This window comes from Podarcis muralis, chromosome Z (genome assembly GCF_964188315.1).
Source record: "Podarcis muralis chromosome Z, rPodMur119.hap1.1, whole genome shotgun sequence".
NCBI classification, from domain to species: Eukaryota; Metazoa; Chordata; class Lepidosauria; order Squamata; family Lacertidae; genus Podarcis; species Podarcis muralis.
In genome coordinates this window covers 3282626-3308910 of record NC_135673.1, presented here as the reverse complement: position 1 = coordinate 3308910, position 26285 = coordinate 3282626, and the positions used below count along the sequence as shown (strand labels likewise).

At 48.2% G+C, this 26285-nt stretch overlaps 1 protein-coding gene across 3 annotated transcripts in view; it reads right to left on the bottom strand.

Annotated features, from left to right (window-relative positions):
- Window positions 1-9367: 9367 nt before the first annotated feature.
- The window catches only part of ENTPD2 (ectonucleoside triphosphate diphosphohydrolase 2), a 39587-nt gene continuing 22669 nt past the window's right edge, over window positions 9368-26285 (bottom strand). For 2 of the 3 annotated variants that reach the window (XM_028715367.2, XM_028715369.2), the window contains exons 2-9: window positions 25579-25696; window positions 20986-21136; window positions 18670-18829; window positions 17995-18222; window positions 17087-17356; window positions 13954-14073; window positions 12772-12906; window positions 9368-11602 (exon numbers count right to left, since the gene is read on the bottom strand). In XM_028715367.2, the coding sequence (XP_028571200.2) occupies window positions 11399-11602; window positions 12772-12906; window positions 13954-14073; window positions 17087-17356; window positions 17995-18222; window positions 18670-18829; window positions 20986-21136; window positions 25579-25696 (1386 nt within the window). In that variant the 3' untranslated portion in view covers window positions 9368-11398. Of the gene's footprint in view, window positions 11603-12771; window positions 12907-13953; window positions 14074-17086; window positions 17357-17994; window positions 18223-18669; window positions 18830-20985; window positions 21137-25578; window positions 25697-25856; window positions 26012-26285 lie in introns of those variants that run through there. The other variant, XM_028715368.2, reaches the window with a different exon arrangement.

Sequence of the window (26285 nt, the reverse complement as noted above, 5' to 3'; positions counted from 1 at the left end):
TTTGGTCAGCAGGCTTCGCCCCGCGCCGCCCACCTGGCCGTAGCCGCGAGTGGCCGCAGGTGCAACCGGGCTTCGCAATCGCCCCGGGACGCAGGAGGGAAAGGGCGAGGCGGGTGCCGAGCGCAGCGCGCAAAGCTCCGCCCCCGCCGCCTCCACCTGGCGGCGCTGGTGGGGCTTAAACCCCGGGACATGTTTTTTTTTTTAATGTTTGGCCAATAATATCAAAGCATACTCTAGTAGTACTGATGAAAAAAAGAAATACTCTCGCCGTTATTTCATAGTTATTGATGATGGTCAGTTGCGTAATACTAAAGCATGATCTGTTATTATTTTTATTAGTAGGAGTAGTCATTAATACTATACACTAAATACCCGCACGACTTTTTTATTGCTATTAATGCTGATGGGTTTATTTAATACTAAAACATCTTTTTAATTATTATTAGCCATAAATAATAAAAATGAAATACTCTCCTTACCATCTTACAGTTAATTATTAATTGGTTGGTTAATATTCATACTCTCTTATTATTATTATTAGTCACTGATAATAAAAAAGAAATACTCCCCGAACTTACAGTGATTAATAATTATTGCTGCTGTTATTAGCCATGAATAATAAGAATCAATATTCCACTTATTATTTTATTGTTATTAATGATTATTGGTTTATTTAATACTACAGCATGCACTGTTGTTATTACACTGGGCAACAATTTTTTACTTTTTGAATGTTGTCTAGAATCTACAACTGATATTTTTGCACTGCTGAACCAGGAAATGGCATCCGTTTCTCTCCATCAGGTCAGGTTTTTGTGCTATGTTGATTTGAAAAAAATCAGATCTTGTGACAAAATCAATTACATTTTTGTGGCATTATCAGCTGATTTTTGACAACACATATCATCCTAAATATGTTTTTAAGAGAAAAAAATGTTTTTCCAAAAATATATATTGATTACCTGATAGAAACATCGATTACTGTAAACTGAATGGTGGGCATTGATAAAGGTAAGTACACGTAAATTGCATGTTGCTTCACCATTTTTCAAACTTCAGGGCTTGAACTTCTTGGAACTCCTGGAATGCTCAGCGGCAGGGAGGTCTCTCTTCAGAGTCCAACAGTAGTCAGCCATCATGACTGCGTCCCAGCGACCCTGATACCTGGTCTCCATCTCTTTCATGTCCTGATGGAATCTCTCCCCCTACTCGTCACTCATTGAACCCAGGTTCTCGGGAAACTGGTCCATATGTGAAAATAGGTAGTGCATCTTGACGCTCATGTTGCAGCCCAGGTTTCTGAAAGCAGTCAGCATGTTGTTGACAAGTTCTGCGTAGTTTCTTATTGTTGCCAAGAAAGTTCTTCACTACCAGAACAAATGCCTTCCACTCTTCCAGTTCCACTTCGTTCATTGAGTTTCCGAACTCTGGATCTCTGATGAGCTGACGGATCTGAGGTCCGTCAAAAATGCCAGCTTTCAACTTCTCCATGGTCAGTCCTGGAAAAGCCTGGCACAAATAAGTGAAGCAGTCTCCATCCTTGTCCAGAGCCTTGGTGAACTGCTTGATTAAGCCGAGCTTGATGTGCAGCGGTGGGAAGAGTATTCTGTCTCTGTCCACCAGAGGGTCGTTGATGACGTTCCTTTTTCTGCAAGGCACCAATTCCTCCCGCACAGGCCAGTCCTTCTTCGTGTAATGCTGAGCACGGTCCCTACTATCCCACATGCACAGAAAACATGGGTACTTGGTGAAGCCAGACTGTTGTCCCAACAAAAAGTTCACCATCTTCAGGTCAACACAAATAAACCACTTGCGCTGATCATAACCAATTTTCTCCAGCACATACTTCACCCCTTCATAGTTCTCCTTCAGTGTACTCGAGTGAGCCAGGGGTTTTGATCCCCCAACTTTATGCTTTGCCGCACCAATTTATGGAAGATTTCGAGGTTTTATGACTTCAAACTGATCCCTTTTCGACATAATCACCCAGAACTATCGGACCTGAATACTTCTTGTCATTAAAATAATCATTTCCAATCAAAACAATTATTCGACATGGCATTTTACCCCCACCAACTTCTTCTAAAATGCTCCACACAAGCGTACATGTGAACAAAAACGTAAAGAAATGACATGTGGCTATAGCTCAAAAACTTGACCTGATTGAGCAAAACCAATGTGATTTTTGGACTCAGCGCATCAGATTTGTCCTAAATCAGCTGAAAAAACACAGACAACAAATTTGTTGTTGACCAGTGTTATTAGTCATTAGCAATAAAAATGAAATACTCTAATTATTATTCTGTTGTTATTAATGATTATTGGTTGGTTGATTAATATTGAAGCATGTCCCATAATTATTATTATTAATCATTGTTATTAATGATTCAGATGTTTAAAAATTAGTATATTACAGAGTACCTAATAATGCAATTCTATTCGTGTCCACTGAGAAATAAGTTTGTTCAGTGGATTTAATTCCTTCTAGGTGTGTGTCTATATAGGATGGGGGCCTAGGAACTGTACTACAATTTAAAATAATACTGTTTAAAATTGTGGTTGTGTGTGTGCCAACTTGAATAAAATATTGGGGGGGGGCAGGTAAGACCCACCCTGCATAATCAGTCATGTGATGCAGTGCACACACACCATTTGAATGGCAGTGCCCATTACCTTTGGGAGGGGCTTTTATTGGGGGGGCATGAAAACCCCTCTGCCCCTAAAAGTTGGCTCCTGTGCTCTGGCTTAAGGTTACCAGATTTTTTTCAAAGAATCTGGGGACACTTTTTTTTTTGAAAAGAGAAAAAAAAAGTTATTTTAAAAACTTGTGTTTTTTAAAAAAAGAAGTAATATCTTCTCTTCTGAGGTTTCCTCTGTCGCGTGGCCTTCCTCTGGGCCCCAGCCTGCTCTCTTGGAGTGCTAGCCACCGTGGAGTAGGCTCGGGTCGGGCCTGGGCTCGGCCCCGTGTCCTTGCCCTCCTGGTGCTCTCCTACCTCTCCTCCTCAGCGGCAGTGGCGCGGCAAGGTCGGGGCTCCCCTCGTTTTTCTCCTTCCTCTTTCTCTCTCTTCCTTCTCCTTCTCCTCTCCTCCTTCTCCCTGCATCAGCTCCAGGGTTTTCCTGGCCCTGGAGCACCGCTGGGCAGTCTGCTGAGGGGGCCAGACGCTCTCGCTCCCAGCTCGATTTGGGTCATGAGGAGTGTTCAGTGGTTTCCCCAGTTGACGCACTGGGCGTCCCCGGTTTCCCCTTGGCAATGGCAGCAGCAGTCTCAGCAGCCCAGAGCCAGCCTGGTAGCGTAGGAGCTGCTCGCTGCTGTGGCGCCCGCCATTTTGCCTCGCTGGAAGTCTCCATATAATGTGCCGTTGAACCATTCCCTACTATTAAATCTACAACACTTAAAATATACTGTGTTTTTCACTCTATAAGACGCACCAGACCACAAGACGCACCTACCGTATTTTTCGCCCTATAGGACGCACCGTCCCATAAGGCGCACCTAGTTTTTTGGGGGGGAAATAAAGGGGAAAAAATTATTCCCCCCCCCCAGGCGCGGGGCTGGGGCGGGGGAAGCCCGAGCTTCCCCCGACCCCAGCCCCCAGAACAGGCAACTCTTCACAAGCCGTGGGAGCCCGGCGCCGGGCTCCCACGGCTTGCGGAGAGTTGCCTGCAGGCTGAAGCCTGGGCGCGCTGAGCTCAGTGCGCCCAGGCTTCTGCGTGCAGGCAACTCTGCGCAAGCTGCGGGAGCCCAGCACCGGGCTCCCCCGCTTTGCGGAGAGCTGCGCGAAGTCTGGGCGCGCTGAGCTTAGCGCGCCCAGGCGTCAGCATTCAGGCGACTCTCCGGAAGCCATGGGAGCTGCGCGAAGCCTGGAGAGCGAGAGGGGTCGGTGCGCCCCGACCCCTCTCGCTCTCCAGGCTTCAGCGAAAGCCTGCATTCACTCCATAGGACGCACACACATTTCCCCTTACTTACAAAATCTGTCCCTGGAATGTCGCCAGATTTCATTTAATGTCCCCAGATTTAAGGTATTTTTTGCTCTCTAAGACTCACTTTTTCCCTCCTAAAAAGTAAGGGGAAATGTGTGTGCGTCCTATAGGGCGAAAAATGCGGTATTTTTTGGAGGAGGAAAACAAAAAATATATATATTCTGAATCCCTCTTGCTGTTCTGGCTTCTGGGATAGCTGCGCATCCTGCATTCGCTCTATAGGACGCACACACATTTCCCCTTACTTTTTAGGAGGGAAAAAGTGAGTCTTATAGAGCAAAAAATACCTTAAATCTGGGGACATTAAATGAAATCTGGTGACATTCCAGGGACAGATTTTGTCCAGGGACAGATTTGTATATCTGAGGACTGTCCCCGGGAAACAGGGACGTCTGGTAACCATACTCTGGCTAGTCTCATTGACTAGGCCTGTGGCCATCTAGATCCAAAGCCCCATGCAGCTGCAGAGCTTACTGGGTGACCTTGGACCAGCCACTGTTACCCTAAGGAACCTACCTCACAGGGTTGTTGTTATGATGAAATGGAGGGGTGAGAGAGAGCCAGCCTCACTGTCCTGTGTTCATTGGAAGGGCAAGATAAAAACAAATCCAATAATAAGAAAAGGAATGCATTGTTTTTTATTTATAAAAGTGGTACCATTCTGCTATCAAAGGCAAGCTGGGACATTGCTTCACCATCATGGTTACCCACAATGCACCCCACTCCTAAAACAGGAATACCTGCTACATATGAGCAGCAACTCAAAAACTGCTAGACTGTAGAGCCCACCCGTTCTTAAATCACAGTTCATTTCCTACCGCTAGACTGTAGAGCCCACCCGTTCTTAAATCACAGTTCATTTCCTACAGCGTAACATAACAATGCCATCTTATGGCCAAAAACCTCCACACCAGCTTCAGATCTAGAGGTACCTAAAGCCCAACTGGACAAATCCTTCACCACATCTTAAATGTCAGTTTCAAATTTGTCTGAAAGCAATTGCCGCACTGCCCAGAGGCTAAGGTCATCCTGAGACATCCCTCCCCCACTTTTTGGTTTTGTTTAATTTTATTTATTCAAAGTCTATTTGCCTGGCAGGAATGTGCCTTCAAGAAGAAGAAGAAGAAGAAGAGTTTGGATTTGATATCCCGCTTTATCACTATCCTAAGGAGTCTCAAAGCGGCTAACATTCTCCTTTCCCTTCCTGCCCCACAACAAACACTCTGTGAGGTGAGTGGGGCTGAGGGACTTCAGAGAAGTGTGAATGGCCCAAGGTCACCCAGCAGCTGCATGTGGAGGAGCGGGGAATCGAACCCGGTTCATCAGATTACGAATCCACTGCTCTTAACCACTACACCACACTGGAGAGATCCATACATGTGTCAAAACCTCTTAGAATGTAGAATACCACCCAGGGGCAAAAGTCACATCCATTGGTCCTCCCACTTTTGTCTTTGGCCCTGCCCACCATTGGCATGTGGTGTCACAGGAGGTTGACTGTGGAGGAATTGTGGCCCTTGGTGTCTCAGAAAAGGTTCTCCGCTGTGAAATTGTAACCTGATTTGTTGGGAAGGGTCTGTGGTTGAGAACCTGCTCATGGGCACGAACTGAAACACAGCGCTCTTTCAAAATCCATGGGATATTTTCTAAACTTTGTGATCCATTTTGCCAACCAAATATTATCAGGGACGGTTGCCGCTGCTGCTGTTGCTGCCCAGGAGGACTCCCCTGCTTGAGTGCCTGATGTTCCTGCCACTCACCACCTGGCCCAGGGCAGGGCCTGATAGGCATCATAAGGACGGTTGCCGCTGCTGCTGCTGCTGCCCAGAAGGACTCAGAACAGCGCAGAGTTCTTTTAAAAATGTTTTTAAAATTTCTTTTTTCCCCTTTAAAATTTTTGGTTTTGGTGTGCGGGGTGGAATGGATGTTTAGTCAGGTTTGGGAATGTGTTTAATTTTGGTATGTTTGTAATTTTTACTGTTTTTGGTTTGTATTGTTTTATTGTGTGTGTGTGTGTGTTGTTGTTGTTTTAGGTTTTATTTTGTTCTTAAGGGGAGGGGTCAGGGCTGCCTGGAAGTGGGTCCCAGCCAACAAAATGGCTGGGGCAGGTTCTACAGGGGGGGATGCACTGGGACAACCGATCTCAGTGATCACAGGAAGGAGGAGGAGTTAAGCTAAGACCAGACCATGTCATTACCGAGGAGGCAGGTTTAGTCATAGTTTGAGGACTATTCATGCCAACACGAGGGACGCGGGTGGCACTGTGGGAGGGACGTGGGTGGCGCTGTGGGTAAAACCTCAGTGCTTAGGACTTGCCGATCGCATGGTCGGTGGTTCGAATCCCCGCGGCGGGGTGCGCTCCCGTCGTTCGGTCCCAGCGCCTGCCAACCTAGCAGTTTGAAAGCACCTCCGGGTGCAAGTAGATAAATAGGGACCGCTTACCAGCGGGAAGGTAAACGGTGTTCCATGTGCTGTGCTGGCTCGCCAGATGCAGCTTGTCATGCTGGCCACGTGACCCGGAAGTGTCTGCGGACAGCACTGGCTCCCGGCCTATAGAGTGAGATGAGCGCACAACCCTAGAGTCTGGCAAGACTGGCCCATACGGGCAGGGGTACCTTTACCTTTACTTTACCTGACAACACGACCTTACAAGGGGCCGCTTGGGACTTCATGGAAAGCATGGCTTCCATGGGGCTGTCCCTGAATAAGTCTGGCCCAACTCATAACCGTGGACATGCCTTGGACCTGGTGTTCACCTCTATGGATGTTGGTGATCTGACACTAAGTAAAAACGGAACTAAAGAAGTGCCATGGTCAGATCACTTCCTGGTGCAACTGGACTTCTCCACGACCCTTCCCCTCTGCAGGGAGGTGGGACCGATTTGGATGGTCCGCCCCCACCACTTAATGGATCCAAATGGTATCCAGAGAGTAGTAGGGGATGCTTTATCCCATGTTGATGGCCTTTCAGCTGATTCCCTGCTGGCCCGCTGGAATGTGGAGTTAACCAAGGCTACTGACTGTTTGGCTCCGAAGCGCCCTCTCCGATTGCATGGAGCCCGGACAGCCCCATGGTTTTCCATGGATCTGAGGGCAATGAAACACTCACTGGGATGGCTAGAGCGCCGGTGGCAGATAACTCATTCTGAAGCTGACTGGACACGGGTTAGAGCTCAGTGTCGAGCCTACCAAGTGGCGATAGCGACAGTGAAGAGGACTTTCTTCACCGCCTCTATTGCATCTGCAGAAAACAGCAGCAGGAGACTCTTTCAGGTGGTTCGCAATTTAGCGGAACCACCTATGTTATGTACTGAAGTTCTCACCCTGGGCCAGTTGGAGGATACTGTAGATAGTCATGCAAATGAAGGATCAAAAGTGATGTTCAGTGATTGGATAGTTTTAGAAAGTTGTTACAGTAACGTGGTACTGGAGCTCTATATAAGCAGGCTGACTGAGCCCTTCAGTTCAGTTCTGTTCTGGCCTCTGAATAAAGAAGAGCTGTTTGAAGAATCGCTGTGTCGTCTGATATGTTCACCCACATACATCGGGGCCCAGTATGGGCCACATGATCTCCTGCAATGATTTTGCAAATTTTTTTGCACATAAAGTCGCTCAGATTTGGGAAGAGGTAGACTCCACCATGGGAGCAGGGCTGGGAGTTGTTCAGCAACCACTCAGGAGAGGGCTAGAGTCCTGTCTAGTCAAGTTGCGTGGGATCAATTCCAATCTGTTACCTCCAAGGATGTGGACAGGCTGCTTGGATGAGTAAAACCAGCCAAGGCTAGGGACAAAGGTAAGAGCTGTTTCCTAGTTCTGCTGGATCTCTCAGCGGCTTTTGACACCATCGACCATAACATCCTTCTGGACCGTCTAGAGGGGCTAGGAGCTGGGGGCACTGTTATACAGTGGTTCTGCTCCTTCCTCCTGGGCCGTGTTCAGAAAGTGGTGTTGGGGGATGGGTGTTCAGACCCCTGGGCTCTCACTTGTGGGGTGCCTTAGGGTTCTGTCCTCTCCCCCATGCTTTTCAACATCTACATGCAGCCGCTGGGAGAGATAATCAGGGGGTTTGGGCTGGGTGTTCATCAGTATGCGGATGATACCCAGCTCTACCTCTCCTTCAAATCAGAACCAGTGAAGGTGGTGAAGGTCCTGTGTGAGTGTCTGGAGGTGGTTGGAGCATGGATGGTGGCTAACCGATTGAGGTTGAGTCCTGACAAGACAGAAGTACTGTTTTGGGGGGACAGGAGGCGGGCAGGTGTGGAGGACTCCCTGGTCCTGAATGGGGTAACTGCGCCCCTGAAGGACCAGGTGCGCAGCCTGGGAGTCATTCTGGACTCACAGCTGTTCATGGAGGCGCAGATCAATTCTGTTTCCAGGGCAGCTGTTTATCAGCTCCATCTGGTACGCAGGCTGAGGCCCTCCCTGCCCGTGGACTGTCTCGCCAGAGTGGTGCATGCTCTAGTTATCTCTCGCTTGGACTACTGCAATGCACTCTATGTGGGGCTACCTTTGAAGGTGACCCAGAAACTACAACTAATCCAGAATGTGGCAGCTAGACTGGTGACTAGGAACGGTTGCCGAGACCACAGAACACCGGTCCTGAGAGATCTGCATTGGCTCCCAGTACATTTCCGAGCACAATTCAAAGTGTTGGTGCTGACCTTTAAAGCCCTAAATGGCCTTGGTCCAGTATCCCTGAAGGAGCGTCTCCACCCCCATTGTTCTGCCAGGACACTGAGGTCCAGTGCTGAGGGCCTTCTGGCGGTTCCTTCGCTGCAAGAAGCCAAGTTACAGGGAACCAGGCAGAGGGCCTTCTCAGTAGTGGCACCTGCCCTGTGGAACGCCCTCCCTCCAGATGTCAAAGAGAAAAACAACTTCCAGACTTTTAGAAGACATCTGAAGGCAGTCCTGCTTAGGGAAGCTTTTAATGTTTAATAGACTACAGTGGTACCTTGGGTTAAGAATTTAGTTTGTTCTGGAGATCTGTTCTTAACCTGAAACTGTTCTTAACCTGAGGTACCACTTTAGCTAACGGGGCCTCCCACTGCTGCTGTAGCCGCACGATTTCTGTTCTCATCCTGAAGTAAAGTTCTTAACCCGAGTTATTTCTGGGTTAGCGGAGTCTGTGACCTGAAGTGTCTGTAACCTGAAGCATCTGTAACTCGAGGTACCACTGTATTGTATTTTAATATTCTGTTGGAAGCTGTCCAGAGTGGCTGGGGAAACCCAGCCAGATGGGCGAGGTATAAATAATAAATCATCATCATCATCACCATCATCATCAGCAGGGAAATGTCTGGAGTAGTAGCATTCAGCAGTGCATTTTATTAGACAAGATTGTGTTCAAAAATCTCTTGTTAGGAGAAACGAAACACAAATGCATATGAATTTTTAATGTGTTTTTTAATAAACAAATCACAAACATGCAAAAATGGAGCAAATTCAACATAATGAAGGGAATGAGAAATTGGGAGCAACTGAAATTGACAGGCTCCTTCTTCCACAACACCAGTGAATCTGTCTGGAAACCAGCCCTAAAAGCAATGGATTCTAATGGTAGAAAATATTTTGTCACTCTCCTGATGCTGAAGTCTCTGCTTGGAGGCAAACCAGGGGCTCACAATGATCAATAACTAACTCCTCAGCTGAGCACACCAAATGTTGGTATCCATGAGATGTTTTTATTTGTGTGGTTTTTTAAGACGTGCAGTGTCTTTCTTTAAAAGGAAAACAGATGGAATATATCACACACACATACAGCTGCATTTTGTTTTAAGAGTGCAGAATATGCTAAGGAGAAGAAACCAATGAAAGCTTGCCTGTTTTGCACCAAGGTCCAGTTAGCCACTGTGAGACCAGGATCCTGGAATAAATGAGCCACATGTGGGGGCAAATTTGATGTTTTCTCTCTCCACCCCTCATCAAATTATTTCAAATCAAGTTAGTACAGTATATTTAAATGCAATTTCCCAGTTGCCCCACCTGGAATATTGGCGGAGCAATTTTTCATGAAAAACATAGTGATCTCCTTCTCCTGGAATTGCAGCTCCTCCTTCAGAGACCTTCAACCCACTTTCACCTCCATCTGCACAGTTCAGAGTTTCCAGGAAAGCAAGCAAATAACAATAACAATAATAGTTGTTTTAAAAAATCAGTGGTGCATTCCTGCTACCCACATTTACGCAGAAGCAAGTCCCACTAAGTTCAGTGGAGCTTATGCCCAGGTAAGTGAGTACTGTTCAGGACTGAAGACTAAACCAGTTTGAAGTCTCTACTATGGGTAGGCTTCAAATTCAAGATTTGTCTTTGGTGTTTAATTTTGGATGACACTCTTGAATGCAATGTTAGCAGACCACCATAAGAAGCTTTAAGAAGTCAGGTGGGGGGCAGACATTTTGCTGCCTGAGGTAAAAGGCGAGAGATCCCACTCCTGGATAGTTGACTAGAGTGGCTGTCCCATCTTACTTCAACCATGGCAGCATTCTCCAAAGCTCCCATGGGCAGCAAGTTGGCTCAGGGGCCAATAACTTAGAAAGTGACCTTCTATTGAGTCAGGTCACTGATCCACTTAGCTCAGCCTTGTCCACACTGACTGACAGCAGGGGTTCAGGCAGGGGACATTCCCAGTCCTATATGGAGGTGTAACCAAGGACTGAACCTTCTGCATGTAAAGAAGGCTCTACCGCTGAGCTGCACGCAGGTCTCTCTGCTGCCTCTCAGCCCCCCGCACCTGCTGCCTCGCTTTGCTCAATGGTAAGGTGGCCCGGGGGGAGCTCAAAGAAAACAGAACCACAGGTGCCCACATCACTGGTGCAAATTATGCCACACCTGGTGCTTATCCACAGTGCCAGATTTCAGCCACACTGGTCTATTTGTAATGCAAAAAGTTGATCTATCCCCCCACCCAACATTTCTTGCCAGGGCTGGAGCCTCACCAAGAACAAAGCATTCATGGCAGATTCAATAAGTCCCTGAGCTTCAATAAGTAACAGATATGCAAGCAGAGCAGAGGAGTGGGTGGAAGTCCAGAAAACCTTGCTTTGAGCTGGAGTCCTTATGAAAAGAAAACAAGAACAACCACAACCACTCCTTGTGATTTTCACTGGCTCTTCAACAATGGAAGGAAATGAGGGAAGTCGATCGTTCAGACTGCAGCACTCTTGGATGCAAACAAGGGCTTCGTCACAAGCCTCAGATGAACAGTTCCTTTGTCCAGCATCACTCTCCATCTCCTCTCCCTCTAGGCTGTAGTTGTGGTTTGGGGTGTGGGGCATGTGAGGAATGGGTTCTGATCTCCACAGGGGATCCAAGCCAACAAGCCATAGGGTCAGGCTGGACATTGGATGTGGCCCAGGAAGACCCGCCATCTTCACATAAACCCCACCGTACTGGGCTCCCACCTGCTCAGGACTGCCCTTTACATCATTCCCCGTCCCCTGGTGGATCTCAGCAGACAGAAGATGCTTGCCACAGTGACCAGGATGATGGCAACAAAGAGGAGGACCACGCCAACCCAGGGGCCGTACGCTGTGCCCTTCCAGAAGCCGGTCTCCTCGGCCGGAATCATGTTGGTGAGGTTCAGCATGTATCCCAGGGCCCAGCCGATGGATGTGTCCCCAGCCTGCATGTAGGAACAAAGAAACTGTTGTAAAAAGACTCACACAACTGGCAACGCTTCTCCTGTGGCTACTTCCACTACAAAGCGCTCCCTCGCTCGAGGACCACAGTGAACAGCAGGTCCCCTCTCAAAGCTCCCTGCATCAGCATCAAACAACAGGGCCCTGCATGTTCCAGAAGAATTCATGTTGCTAAGAACACAACTGCTTTTTTACAGGCAGAATACAGGTTACCAAAAGCACAACTGGGTTTTTTTGGGGGGGTTGGGGGTGGGGAGGCTCATATTGGTTATTGAAACACGTTGGTTGGAATCTGAGACAGATAGCAAGCAGCAAAAGATAAACTTAGGCGGTAACAGAATGAACATGTTTAATTAAAATATAGATCATTCTCTACCTAGGTCTACATCTAAATTCAAATTATGTGCTTAGGCACACTTTGTATTATAGACTTGGGCCACATTCACACCATATATTCAAAGGGGCATGATACTCCTTTAAACAGTGCTGGTTTCTCCCAAAGAATTATTTGGGAGCTGTAGTTCATTAAGGGTGCTGGAAGTTTTTAGGAGACCCCTCCATTCCCCTCGGCTGCAATTCCCAGTGTTCCACCACCTTCAAGTTCCACTCTGGGAATTGTAGCTCTGAGACGGGGAATAGGGGCCTCCTAACAGCTCTTAGCACCCTTAACAAACTACAGTTCCCGGGGTTCTTTTGGGGAAGCCAGCACTGTTTAAAGTGAGATCATAGGGTTTTAATGGCATGGTGGCCAGGACTCTTTAGTTTAGAGGAAAGCCTAGTAAGGGGGGACATGATAGAAGTGGACGCAGAAAAGCTTTCATTCCTCTCACATAACGCCAGAACCCGTGGACATCCAATGAACCTGAAAGTTGGAAGATCCAGCACCGATATAAGGAAGTCCTTCTTCACACAGAGCCTAGTTAAACTAGGGAACTCTCTCCCACAGGAGGAAGTGATGGCCACCAATTTGGGTGGCTCTGCTCCGCATCGTCAGAGGAAGGAATGCTTCTGAATACCAGCCTCTGGCAACCTCATGAGGGGAGAGGGCTCTTGTGCAGTGGCCCGGCTTGCACCTGGCTGGTCACTGTGAGAACAGAATGCTGGACCTGATGGTCCCTTGGCCGGATCCAGCAGCCTTTTCTTAGGTTCTTACCTTTTTTTGGAAGGCGATGTTGGGGAAGGTGCTGTTGTCAAATTTGTAGCCCCGGGTGAGGATGAGGTAGATGAAGGTGGTCGCTGAACAGTAATCGGGAAGCCTCTTCTCTTGGCCTGGTGCTTTCTCAAGAAGCTAGATTTACAGAAGCATGGCAGGAAGAGAGGAGGGAAGAGAAAAGGCTTGATATTCTTCTCAAATGCAAAGCACAACTCTGACTGCCCCCTCCCAACCTTCTTGGGTCCTGTCCCGCCTGAGGGGAGGGTGTTCCTGGCTCTCACAGGGTACTCCTCCTGGTCAACACATTCTCCTATCCCAGACTCACTGGCCTGGGGGTTTCCTGTGAGGAAATGCAGCCATCTGGCTGAAAAGGATCCCTCATTGCTGTGTTAAGAGCTGTCTTCTAATCCCGGTTATGTCACCCACAGAATTAACCTCCCAGCTTCCAGGACATCTCCAGTTATCCAAAAAGTGGCATTGCAGAGCCCTCTGCCCTTTCCTCAATTTTGCATGGCTGTATCTTTCTTTTGTCCCTGTTTTTGCCTCTTTCCTGGTCCTGAAGGAAAGCAACCATAGAATCACAGAATTGAAGAGCTGGAAGGGAGACAAAGGGCCACCTACTTCAACCTCCTGTGATGAAGGAATCACAACAGGTATGGTCCTTGCTCCACTTACACTCTGCCTTTCCCCCAAGAAACACAAGGTGGCACACAAGGTTCTCTCTCCCTCTCCCTCTTCCTCTTCCTCTTCCTCTTCCTCCTCTCCCTCCCATACCCACACACCATTTTGTCTCAAAAGCCCTGGGAAGTAGGTTAGGCTAAGTGAGTGAGAGAGTGAGTCACTCAATGTGAGCTTCGCAGCTCAGGATCCTGCCCCAACACTATCCACTGGTCTTCAACTGGTGGGCTGGGACCTGCCAGTGGGTCACAGCCTGATCCAAGGCGAGTCACAGCAGAAATATAAGATAAAAGACTAAGATATGGGTCCTCCAAATGCATGTTTTGGTAAAACTGGGTCCTGGGTCTAAGAAGGTTGGATGTGTCTGCACTATACACCATGCAACCCTACAGCTGAAACTGAAATCTTTTGAAATATCAGATTTCTTCTTAAACCACCAGGACCTAAATGTCTGGTGCGTGCTTCAGTTTGCATTGGAAAAGCCCCCCTTACGAGGAAACCCACCTCGGACCAAGTTGCGCTGCATATTTCGTTAGCAGCCTGCTCCAGGTCGCTTGGGGTGGCCACATGTCTCTTCATTTGCGACTGGATGAAGTCCATAGTGTAGAAGAAGGCAGAGAAGGCCTATTGAGGAGGAGGAGGAGGAAGGAGAAGAAGAAGGTGAGGAGGGTGTGGCATACCACTGATCGCACTTCCTGGTCATTATAATAATCAATTTCATTTCATTATTTCTTTTTTTGTTTTAAAAAAAAGGGACTTAAACCATGGAACTCCCTCCCACAGAGGCACTGCTGGTTTGCAACTTGGATGGCCTTAAAGGAGGACAAATTCATGTAGGAGAGGGGCTATCAGTGGCCCCTATCCATGATGACTATGCTCTGACTCCACAGTCAGAGGCAGAAATGCTTCTGAATACCATTTGTGTCAGGGCCGGAGTCAGGTGTAGGTCAGCAACAGTACCATAAATGCTATGAGACCAGTGAAGTTAATTCTTCATTCAAGGAGACAGACCACAGCTCCAGCCCAGTGGTCGCAGCAACGCTTTCTAGGAGGTCTTGCCCTGATGAAGCAGTTGCAAGGACTGAAGGTGTCCCCCCCCCTTCCCAGGGGCCCACTAGGACTCCTCCTCTCCAGGAAATTTCCCACACAGTCTCAGGCCATGTCTCTGCACATTGCATTTCTCTGTGTGTTCTAGGAGACCAGAGGGGAAGGTTGCTGGCCAAAGCAGGAGTGGGAGACTCCCTGGCATCAGCTACTGCCTTGGAGTCTGATCTGTGCTCTGCCACCGCCTCTTCCCTCTCACCAAACCCAGTCCCCCCTTCTGCTTCTGACACCTCCTCCTCCCAGTCTGCTCCCTCTTCTCCCTCTGACCACTCAGGGTCCTCCTGACACCAATCCCCTGGCTTTGAGCCTTCTTCCCCTGCCTCCCACCACTTCTCTGCATCCAGCCAGGCCATGACACGTTACTGGAAAGCACAGAAGGGGAGACGGCTCTTGCACGCAGGTCCTGCTAGTGGGCTTCTCATAATAGACTTTTAAGTTACAGGGAACCAGGCAGAGGGCCTTCTCGGTGGTGGCACCCGCCCTGTGGAATACCCTCCCATAAGATGTCAAAGAGAACAAAAACTACCAGACTTTTAGAAAACATCTGAAGGCAGCTCAGTTTAGGGAAGCTTTTAATGTTTGATGCATTACGGTATTTTAATATTTTGTTGGAAGCCGCCCAGAGTGGCTGGGGAAGCCCGGCCAGATGGGCGGGGTATAAATAATAAATTATTATTATATTATGATTATTTTGCTCGGCCACTTTGAGGACACCATGCTGGACTACATGGGCTGCAAGCTCTTCTAATGCCCTTGTTTTACTTAATATCTTGTGGTCGTACGCTGAGGTTAGGACTCATGAGCCAGGGTCGTAGTACTGTCTGACAGAGCCTGGGGGGCGGGAGCAAGTGTGTACCCCCCCCCCCAGGGCGGGGATGGAGCCTGCTTACCCAGCCCTCACCATTGCCACCACTAGTCGGGGGCACAACATTACCCTCTGCACCATCCCTGCCTGGCATGGAAGCGGCCACCTGTCTGTGTTCACGCAACCCCAGTCACCTGGCAGTCAGGTGCTCGCACACCAAGCACATTAGGGGGGCACCTGGTCCCCCCCAAGATTCTGCACCTGGGGACACAGCCCCCCTGCTCTCCCCCCCCCCCCCGCTAGACCACTGTCATGAGCAATAGACTGTAATGGGTTTTTTGTTTATTCGTTTCAACCCAGTTATTGGCTTAATCAGCCACAAAGTTGCTGAAACATCCAAATCGAGCAGAGGTTATTATTTAAACCCGTTGGCCGCTGCCAATATATGGATAGCAAAATGTTGTTTTCATTACATAAATAGGCCTGACAGCCAATAACTGTCATGGTAAGTTTTGGGAAATGCTAGAATCCATTAAGTTTTCTAGTTAAATGCATTTTATGCAGAAGAGAGTTTGGAAAACATTTCCAGAAGGAAGGGACTAATTTGGCAAAATGTTACCACGGCTACAGAAGAGATTCATGGAGGTGTCTTATTGAGATGCATTTTGTTTTATAATGCTGCATGTTTTATAAATGTACTTAAATAACCCCCTCTCTGCCCATGTATGCTTCTCACCTTCCAAATTTAAGAATTAAAAGTCTACGGGGGCCAAGATGCACACCACATGGACCAATAGTGCAAGCAAATGATATACCAAATTGTTAAGGGGGAAATGGGGTGTTATTCAAACATTCCCCAGTAGGGGGCAGTAGTTTACAAAATCCCTGAAACTAGGAAACAGAGAGGCAGGTATTCATTTAAGAAATCCAAATGAATGAATTGTTCACAGACCAATAAAAGTAGACACACAAAACAAAGCACCATAGGAGCCAACTCCTAGGGGCCAAGGTCCCTTCAGCCCCCCAATAAAATATTTGAGAGGGCCACCACTACCCCCAAAGTTGATGGGGGTTGCCATTCAAATGGTGTGTGTGCACTGCATTTTGTTATTTATTACGTGGAGCAGGGTTTATCGGCGGACTCCCCCCACCTCTGAAATATTTTATTCAAGTTGGCTCCCTGCAAAGCATGCAGCTATGGTTTAATCTAACAACTTCAGTGTTCGGGTTCACAGAATTTGAAGATTAGAAACTAGGAAAAATATGAGTAGTCATAGAAGTTTTGGCCAGATCAGGGTGGAGGGCTGAAGGCTGAACTATGACTTGGAGGTCACTGTCCCCCCTTCCTCTAAGGAAAATAGGAAAATGCCTTACACCGATTCAGACCAGTTAATCTTGCGCAACATCACCTACACTGAGTGGCAGCAGTTCTCCAGGGTTTCAGACAAGGAGTCTTTCCCAGTCCTGCCTGGAGATCCCACTGGGAACTGAACCTGAGACCTGCTGCATGCAAAACAAGCGCTCTAAGACTAAGCCGCAGCCCTTCCCCTTAAATCCTTTGCAAGACCCTGATTAATTGGCGGCAAGTGCAATGTGCTCTACACATGCCCAGAGGCACCCTTTCCCATCTGTACTTTGTGTATTCTGAATACTGGTCCTGCTATCTGAGCCAAGGCTCAAAGTAGGCCTCCCTTCTCCCATGACATTCCACCGCCTCGAGCTACTCACGATAAAGTTCCCTGTGACACTTGGCTGGAAGACTTGGTCAAAGGAGCAGTGGGAATAGTGGCACGGAGTAAACTGGAAGAGGCTCTCCACGTGCTGCTGGCACTTGGCTGCATTTCCAGAGCCGCTCATGTTGACGATAGCGGTGGGGAAGTAGCTGGTCGGCTTCTCCGCTTCAGTGCATGGCGAGTCATAGATGGTTGCCGCTGTGAAGTTCTTCCAGTATCCTGTGGGCCAGCAGGGGTTGCTCACCTGGAGAACATACCTTTCGGCCTGTTGTGGGTGAAAATAACCAGTCTGAGTCAACCAACCAAACACCAGGCCCTTTGGGATTCTCTGGAGTTTGTAAAAAGTAAAGGCAAAGGTACCCCTGACCATTAGGTCCAGTGATGGACGACTCTGGGGTTGCGGCACTCATCTCGCTCTATAGGCCGAGGGAGCCGGTGTTTGTCCGCATACAGCTTCCAGGTCATGTGGCCAGCATGACTAAGTCGCTTCTGGTGAACCAGAGCAGCGCACAGAAATGCCGTTTCCCTTCCCGCTGGAACGGTACCTATTTATCTACTTGCACTTGACGTGCTTTTGAACTGCTAGGTGGGCAGGAGCTGGGACTGAACAAAGGGAGCTCACCCCGTCGCAGGGATTCGAACCGCCAACCTTCTGATCGGCAAGCCCTGGTTTAGACCACAGCGCCACCCGCGTCCCCTGGAGTTTGTACTATCATTGAATTGTGGAGTTGGAAGGGACTCCGAGAGTCACCCAGTCCAACCCTCTGCAATGCAGGAATCTCAACTAAAGAATCCCTGGCAGACAGCCAATGAAGGAAAGTCCAGAGGGAGCCTCTTACCACTGGAAATTTTGTACTAGGATGGCAGCCTCCAGATGTCTCACCTCCAACCCTACTCCCTTACCTTCAGCACCTTGGACAGAAGCCTCTTCAGGATCTGGTCCCTGCCATAGCAGAGGAAACTGTGTGTGTAGACCTTGTAGGTCTGTCCGTACAGCCGCAGCATCACCTCGTTGGCAGGTGTCTCGATAAACTGTGGTGTCTCAAAGGTGATTTGGGTGGAAGCTCCTCCCAGGTCCATGGCGCCCACGGTCTTCTTCTTGGGATGGACCCACTGTCCAATCCATCCGTACTGAATTAAAAGGAACAGGAATGGTCATCTTAAAGGAGCTGCCTTCAAAGTACAGAACAGGCCTGGTGGCTCTTGACTTAAGTTTACCAGAGCACCCAAATGCTCATCCTTTCTAGAAGGCATGCTTTTTTCTCTGCATGGTGAGTTTCTCTTATGAGGAACCTGTGCCCTGGCAGATGTTGGTGGACCAACTCCCTTCACCCCATAGCACTGGGCCTGCAGGCAGGAGCTGATGTGAGTTGGAGTCCAGCAGAACCCAGAGGGAACCTCTCCGGCTTTAACCATTGTATGCAAAGCCTTTGGGGCAGAAACTGAACTGTCTCACACTGTTCCACTGTCTCACTGTTCCACACCTGGCAGTGAATGACTTCAGTTCACGTTTAATATAGTAAAAAGGGGTCAAAGAAAGAAAGAAAGAAAGAAAGAAAGAAAGAAAGACTCTTCTACCTTGATGAAGTTCTCCAGGAGGTAGTTAGCTGTGACCCAGCCAAACACACCCTCATCCTCTCCGCTCAGGATCTTCGCTCCACGGAAGTCAAAGGGGTACTGCTTCATAGTGGAGCTCACAGCTGCAAGGACCCTGTCCGAAGCCTCGGGGTCAGTCAGACTGCCCAAAAAACAAGAACATTTGTTTAGATCAGGCTGGAAGTTGGACACCAGTGACCCAAGCAGCCAGCTAGATTCACAGGTGCAGAAACATGGGAACATAGGAAGCTGCCTTATACTGAGTCCAAACATTGGTCCACCTCGCTCAGTACTGTCTGCACTAACTGGCAGCAGCTGTCCAGGGTTTCAGGCAGGGGGTGTCCCACAACCCTACCTGGAGATGACAGGGATTGAACCCAGAACTTTCTGATTGCAGGGCAGATGCTACCACTGAACTAAGGCCCTTCCTTCAACTCCCCCTAGGTAAAGGTAAAGGGAGCCCTGACCATTAGGTCCAGTCGTGACTGACTCTGGGGTTGTGGCGCTCATCTCGCTTTATTGGCCGAGGGAGCCAGTGTACAGCTTCCGGGTCATGTGGCCAGCATGACTAAGCCGCTTCTGGCGAACCAGAGCAGAGCATGGAAATGCCATTTACCTTCCCGCCAGAGTGGTACCTATTTATCTACTTGCACTTTGACGTGCTTTCAAACTGCTAGGTTGGCAGGAGCAGGGAGCGAGCAATGGGAGCTCACCCTGTCGTGGGGATTCAAACCACTGACCTTCTGATTGGCAAGTCCTAGGCTCTGTGGTTTAACCCACAGCGCCACCTGCATCTCTCCCTACTCAACAGCAAATAGTGCAAAGCAGGCAAAACTGAACTGGATGGCCAGTGTTGTCTTGTTGATGTTGTTGTTCATTCATTTCATTTCTATGCTGTTTTAATTTTTTTAGGTGGGGGGGGGACCTCAGTGCGGTTTACCACACTGAAGCATCAAATAAAACAATCCAGAATAAAACACTGCTGAAGAAAGTCAAACATTCAGAGCAACATTCAAAGCAACAGGAAACTAAAATATAATCTAAAAGATTCAAAGTGAAAGGAAGTCAAATATAAAATGAGCCGTCGAAACAGCATAATTAACAAGAGAATAAAATATTATCATAAGCATATTGTTAACCGTTTTGGGGGTCTGTTAGAACCCCAATGCACACACACTGATTGCTCATGTGCACACAGCTTACTCACTGGGCACTGGTGATGGTCTTCAAAGAAACTGTGGGCATGAGAAATTGTGATCAGAGCTACGTGTGCAAATGTAACAATTGGATCTTTTAGTGTGGCAGCACCTACACTTTGGAATTCCCTGCCTCTTGATATCTGGCAGGAACTTTCACTGTGCTTTTCTGAAAAAACAGCTATGCCTACCCAGATGTTTAGAGAGTTGGTGCAAAGTTTTGATTTGCTTTTACTCTATTGTTATTTTAACTTTCCGAAAGTCTTAAATTGTTTTTCTTATTGACAATTTTATTGATTTTTCTTTTTTTGTGAACTGTTTTGCAGTGTGTGTGTGTGTTTTACAATCAAGCGGGGTATAAATTTTATGAAACAAAATAAATAAAATAAATGTGTAATCCTATGTGGCAGAGATAAATCATGCTCCAAAATAATAAAGTGGGTTACAATTGCAAATTTTAAACACACATGCAAACACACAAGCATGCATGTGATATTCAAAAGTTAAAATGCATGAAAGGGGTGTGTGTGTGTGGTGTGTGTGTCACAGAGATGCTACTCAGCTGGGCACCTTTTGGTCTAGGACCTGCCCAGAGAGGAAGGAAACAGCTGCCTCAGGGAGTCTAATTTTGATGCCGTGAAGAAGAGCTCCAAAGCTTTGGGGCTCAGAAAACCGGTTTCTAAGATAGTGGGAGGATCCAAGTGGGGTTTATAAAAGTGTGTGTGTGTGTGTGTGTGTGTGTGTGAGAGAGAGAGAGAGAGAGAGAGAGAGAGAGAGAGAAGTTCCTCCCCCGCCTTGTAATACTAGAATTGAGGATCATCCAATTAAGTTGATGGGCAGCAGGTTCAAGCAAACGATGGAACTCACTGCCACAAGATACCACTGGCTTAGGTAGCTTCAGAAAGAGACTAGACAAATTCAAGGGAGGAGGAGCAGCCAGTCATGATGGTTGTCTGGAGCCCCCAGCTTTAGAGGCAGTCTACCTCTGAAAGCCAGTTCCTGGGGAGCTGCAGCCATGACAACCAGTGATGAGGATGACATGGCAATGATAGAAGCATGAAAAAATGCCCCGAGGCGCCAGGCTAGGCTATGGAGTTCTCACTTGAGCAGTCGCATGCCGGCCGTGGCTCCCAGGTACAGAGGGGTGGCTGCATGCCTCTCCTTCGGAACATCATCCTGGGCCTGGTCAAGACACGCCTGCAAGCTCCGTCCAGCTGCTGAGGGGTCTGCAACGTAGCTGGAGATGCCACCACCTGTGGATTCAACCAGAGACAAAGCCATCATTCCCAGTCTAGGGGCACAGTAGGGGATGGGCATTCAAAGGAGAAGGTGGTACTGGTCATGCCAGTTGGTCATTGGTCACAGGGAGCCTCTCTGGAAGTGCATTCCCAGCGCCAATCAGCCAATGGCACAGAAAGTCCATCTTCAGAAGAGGCTTCTGTCACCTCCAATCACACAGTGACCGCCACTGAACTCTGCAGGTGTCAATCGTCTGGTGCCACTGGTGACATCAAGTGGTTGACAGGTGGGTGGTGTGGTGTGATGGGTGGCCGTATTGACGTAGGCATAAGCAGGAACATAAAAATCTGCTTAGGCCTTTGGTCTATTTAGCTCAGTATTGTCTACATTGATTGGTAGAAGGTTCTCCAGGATTTCAGACAGGGAGCCTGGAGATGCCACTGAGGAGTGAACACCTGGGACCTTCTGCTTGCAAGGAAGATGCTCTACCATTGAGCCATGGCCATCCCCTTGAGACAGCGTTCCAAAGAACATCTGAAATTAGACTCTCTGTGTTAGGGTTCACCCACACTTCCTCTGGTCCCTGGCCTAGAAAGCACATGTCCAAGCAGTTTTCCGCTTGTTCTGCCACTTTCCCTGGGGAAACTCACTCTTTGGAGCTGAATTGGAGCAAACGTTCATCTGTGGGGAAACCTGATTGATGTTTGTTCCAATTCAGTGGTAAAGAATGGGTTTTCCTGGGGGAAAGCAGCGGGACAAGCGGAAGTGTGGATGAGCCCTTACTTTCCTGTTTGGGTACAGTGGTACCTCGCAAGACGAATGCCTCGCAAGACAAAAAACTCGCTAGACGAAAGGGTTTTTTGTTTTTTGAGCTGCTTCACAAGACGATTTTCCCTATGGGCTTGCTTCGCAAGACGGAAACGTCTTGCAAGTTTGTTTCCTTTTTCTTAACACCGTTAATACAGTTGCGACTTGACTGAGGAGCAACTCATAGAACACGGTGTGGTAGCCTTTTTTGAGGTTTTTGAAGACTTTGGTGATTTTTGAAGCTTTTCCAAAACTTTCCCGACACCGTGCTTCGCAAGACGGAAAAAATTGCAAGACGACAAAACTCGCGGAACAAATTAATTTCGTCTTGCGAGGCACCACTGTATATAGATTACCGTAGAACATGGAAAGCTGCCTCATACAGAGTCCGACTATTGGTCTTGTCTACACTCAGTATTGTCTACACTCACTGGCAATAGCTCTCAAGGGTTTCAGGCAGGGAGTCTCTCCTAGCCCCCCTTTGAGATGCTACCAAACCGTTCTACGTTCTAAATCTTATATTAATAATCCAAAATTTGAGAGAACAAGGTACAAGATCTACTACAGAAGCCACAAACAGAAAACTCATTCAAATTGTGCCCAAAAGGAAGATTCAGTCTTTAAAGTTCCTTTAGCCAGGCTCCTGTAGATATCAACAAATGTAAGTTTGATCAAACGTTGATATCTTCGTTGATATCTTATCTTCGTTGATATCTAACCCTTGAACGTAACATCGCCGACACTTCGTTTGACACAATTTGAATGAGTTTTCTGTTTGTGGCTTCTGTAGTAGATCTTGTACCTTGTCCTCTCCATTTTTGGATTATTAATATAAGATTTAGAACGTAGAATGGTTTGTTAGTGTTTTGTGTGCCGCTTATGCGCTGCTTACTTCATACTGGTCTACTACAAGAATTAGCAGCATAGGATCATTTTTTCACTACTTTGAGATGCTGGCAGGGATTGAACCTGCAACCTTCTGCTTGCAAGGCAGGTGCTCTGTCAGCTGAGCTATGACTCTTCCATAGGTCACATTGATAGGGAGCCTACATGTGAGAAGATGACAGCAGAGTGTGTGCAATGATATCGTTAGGAGAATCACTCCAACGCTGTCTGGGTGGCTGTTCAGAGAGGGGGCTGGAGGGCCCAGCAGCAAGGCCAGGCCAGGCGTCAGGGCCCAGAGACCCCTGGCGGCAGGCAGGGCGGCGATCCATGTGTGGGGTAGCCTGGCTCGCACCCCCTCAAAATCATGTGCCCAGGGCTACAGCACCCCTGGCCCTCCCCACCATATGGAGGGAATGTCTCTGTATAAACCTGTGTAATTTATGGGGCTGGGGGTTCCACTTTTGTGGGTTCCCAGTGGCCACTGCTCTGAGCAAGTAAAGTTGCCTTAAACATCACAGTGGCATGGTTTGACGAAATTTACTACACCACCATTTGGATAAAGTCCTCCTAAAGGTAAAGGTAAAGGGACCCCTGACCATTAGGTCCAGTCGTGGCCGACTCTGGGGTTGCGGCGCTCATCTCGCTTTATTGGCCGAGGGAGCCGGCATACAGCTTCCGGGTCATGTGGCCAGCATGACTAAGCTGCTTCTGGCGAACCAGAGCAGTGCACGGAAACGCCGTTTACCTTCCCACTGGAGCAGTACCTATTTATCTACTTGCACTTTGACGTGCTTTTGAACTGCTAGGTTGGCAGGAGCTGGGACTGAGCAACGGGCTCACCCCGTCACGGGGATTCGAACTGCCGACCTTCTGATCAGAAAGCCCTAGGCTCTGTGGTTTAACCTATAGCGCCACCCACATCCCAAAGTCCTCCTAGCTTTCCCCAAAGCTGTGTAGAGCCAGCATGAAATGGCCAGGAGATTAACTTGTGCCCTTTACATTGCCGAATCACGCCCTGTTGAGCCACCCTCTAGATCCCAAAACCATTTGTTGGTTTGGCACGGGCAGAGCACCCACCTGGCTCTCTGCCTGGCCTCCCATTGTGACATATTATTTTGTGTTTTGAAAACAAGCACCTGGGCCTTTTGTGCCATTTGCCCAGCCGATGCCAGCTCTGGAACAGAGACCACATTGCCTTAAAAAAAGAAAAGGAAGTTGGCACTAAAGATTTCAAAGCAGGTGGGCGAGGCTGGTTCTTTGTCTGGCGCTCCGTGGGAAAAGGGAAAGGGAGAAAATGGTGGACTGGCCAACCCAGCTTCTCCTGTGGCATGCCCACTGTACAAAAGCCAGATTGGAAAGCTCAGACAATGGCCAGATAAGAGCCAGCCGCCACAACACACTCCCAAGGCAGGCGCCAGCAGTTTGACCCAAGAAGGAACAAGTGCCACATTGCGCAAGATGGAATCCCAAAGTTGTGCTCTTAATAATAATAATAAATTTTTATTTATACCCCGCCCTTCCCAGTTCAGATAACTGGGCTCAGATCAGCCAACCACAAATTCAAAACACTTAATTGATGCAACAAAAAATAGCATAAAATACAGTACAAAACATGAATAACAATAAATTCAGAATTCAAAAATCAATTTAGAGGGGGAAATCCGTCCAATAAACATTAGACGATCACCAGGGCTAGCTGGCCAAATTAGTCCCGTTTGGGCCAGCGAGGAGACCAAGGGAGAATTAGCTGTGGGATCCCAGAGCGGGTAATCTTCATAAAAAGGGGAGGAGGAGGGAAGGAAGGGGAATAAAAGATCAGGCTGAATTCAAATTGAAAGCCAGGTGGAATAGCTCTGTCTTACATGTCCTGCAGAAGGAGGTTAAATCCTGCAGGGCCCTAGTCTCCTGGGACAGAGCATTCCACCAGGTTGGAGCCATCACTGAGAAGGCCCTGGCCCTGGTGGAGGATAGCCTGACTTCCTTAGGACCCGGGACCTCTAAACTATGATTATTCATGGACCTTAAGGTCCTCTGTGGGGCAGACCAGGAGAGGCCGTTGTCTGCTGCATCTTTGCAAGTGTCTTCCAATCAGGGCTGCAGATAATTCTGCCACATCACTTACTCAGAGGCAATTTGAGCCCTGTTAAGAAGAATGGCGATTTCTGACCAGAGTTCCCATTGCCCCTCTATGAGTCACTGCTCTCTCCTATCTTCCCTCAGGTAGAAATGCAGGAGGTTGCTTTCTCCTGGGGCAGGTCATTTTCTGTCACTGCGCCAGAGAGCTTTTCAAGGACAAGAGCAGACCATCGCTTCAATTTTAATTGCGTAATTAAAGTGAGACTTAATTCTGCTTTGAGAAAATAGGTTTCCTTGGTGCGGAAAAGATACAGGTGGGTCTGAGTTAAAGGAGGATCCTCTAACAAGTTCCAGGCTGTGGCAACAAGCAGATCTTTCGTAAGCCTAACCAGCTGACCAGCTAAGATTTAAGGTAATCAGCTTGCAGCTTGCGAAACCTAGGACCTGCGGTACCTTAACTTGCCAACAAACCGCAACATCTGTTGAGGAACTGAATGTTGTTGCCTCCAATTACAGACAGAACCCTCTAATTTCAAAATGATTTTTAAAGGTAAGCTGCCAGCCAGATGTCCCAACACCCCAATTCTACAATTCATTCCCATTCTGTTAACAGCATGATGGGAGCTGCAGTAAAGGTAGAGCGCCCTCTGAAGGCTGGGATGCCTACCTGCGCACAAGCCACACTTACCTTCTACATCGCACATGCTGTGCTGACTAACGATCCCGGTGTCATTCTCCTTGTCTGCAGGCCACTTGTACACGAACATGGCAGTGTGGGAAGACCCGGCATCCAAGACAATTCCATACTGGGCACAAAGAGAGAAGGGGAGGGGGGTGTTAGCGTCAGAAGGAACTCTGGATTACAGACGGGCAAGCCCTGAAACTCAAAAGGTGACTCTTCTCTGCCTCACAAATTAAACCACCTCACAGGGCTGTTGTGAAGATCCAGCAAGAGGAAAAACCCACCTGTCCGACCCAACCAAGAGGTAGCAGGCATGGGTGTGTCATCAAATGGGGATCAATGGGTAAGTATTATATTTAAACACCTTACAAGAGGAGACAGGATTGGAGTTTATAAAACAATGCATAGCATGGGGAAAGCACAAAGAGAAAAGTTTCCCTGTCTCTTTCGTAGTGCTAGAACTGGTGGGCATCTGATGAAGCTGAATGCTGGAAGGTTCAGGACAGATAAAAGAAAGTTCTTTTTCACACAGTGCAAAGTCCAACTGTGGAAAGCCACTTCTGCCCTTCGGAGGAGGTGGAGTTGCGGGCTTCACGGCCCCTCTGGGCGATTGGGGGGATTCCCAGTCGCGGCATCTCCTGGCCAACCAATCGGCTGGCTCTGGGCATGTGGCTTGCCTTATTTAAAGCAGGACGCAGCCGGGGATCTCCCTC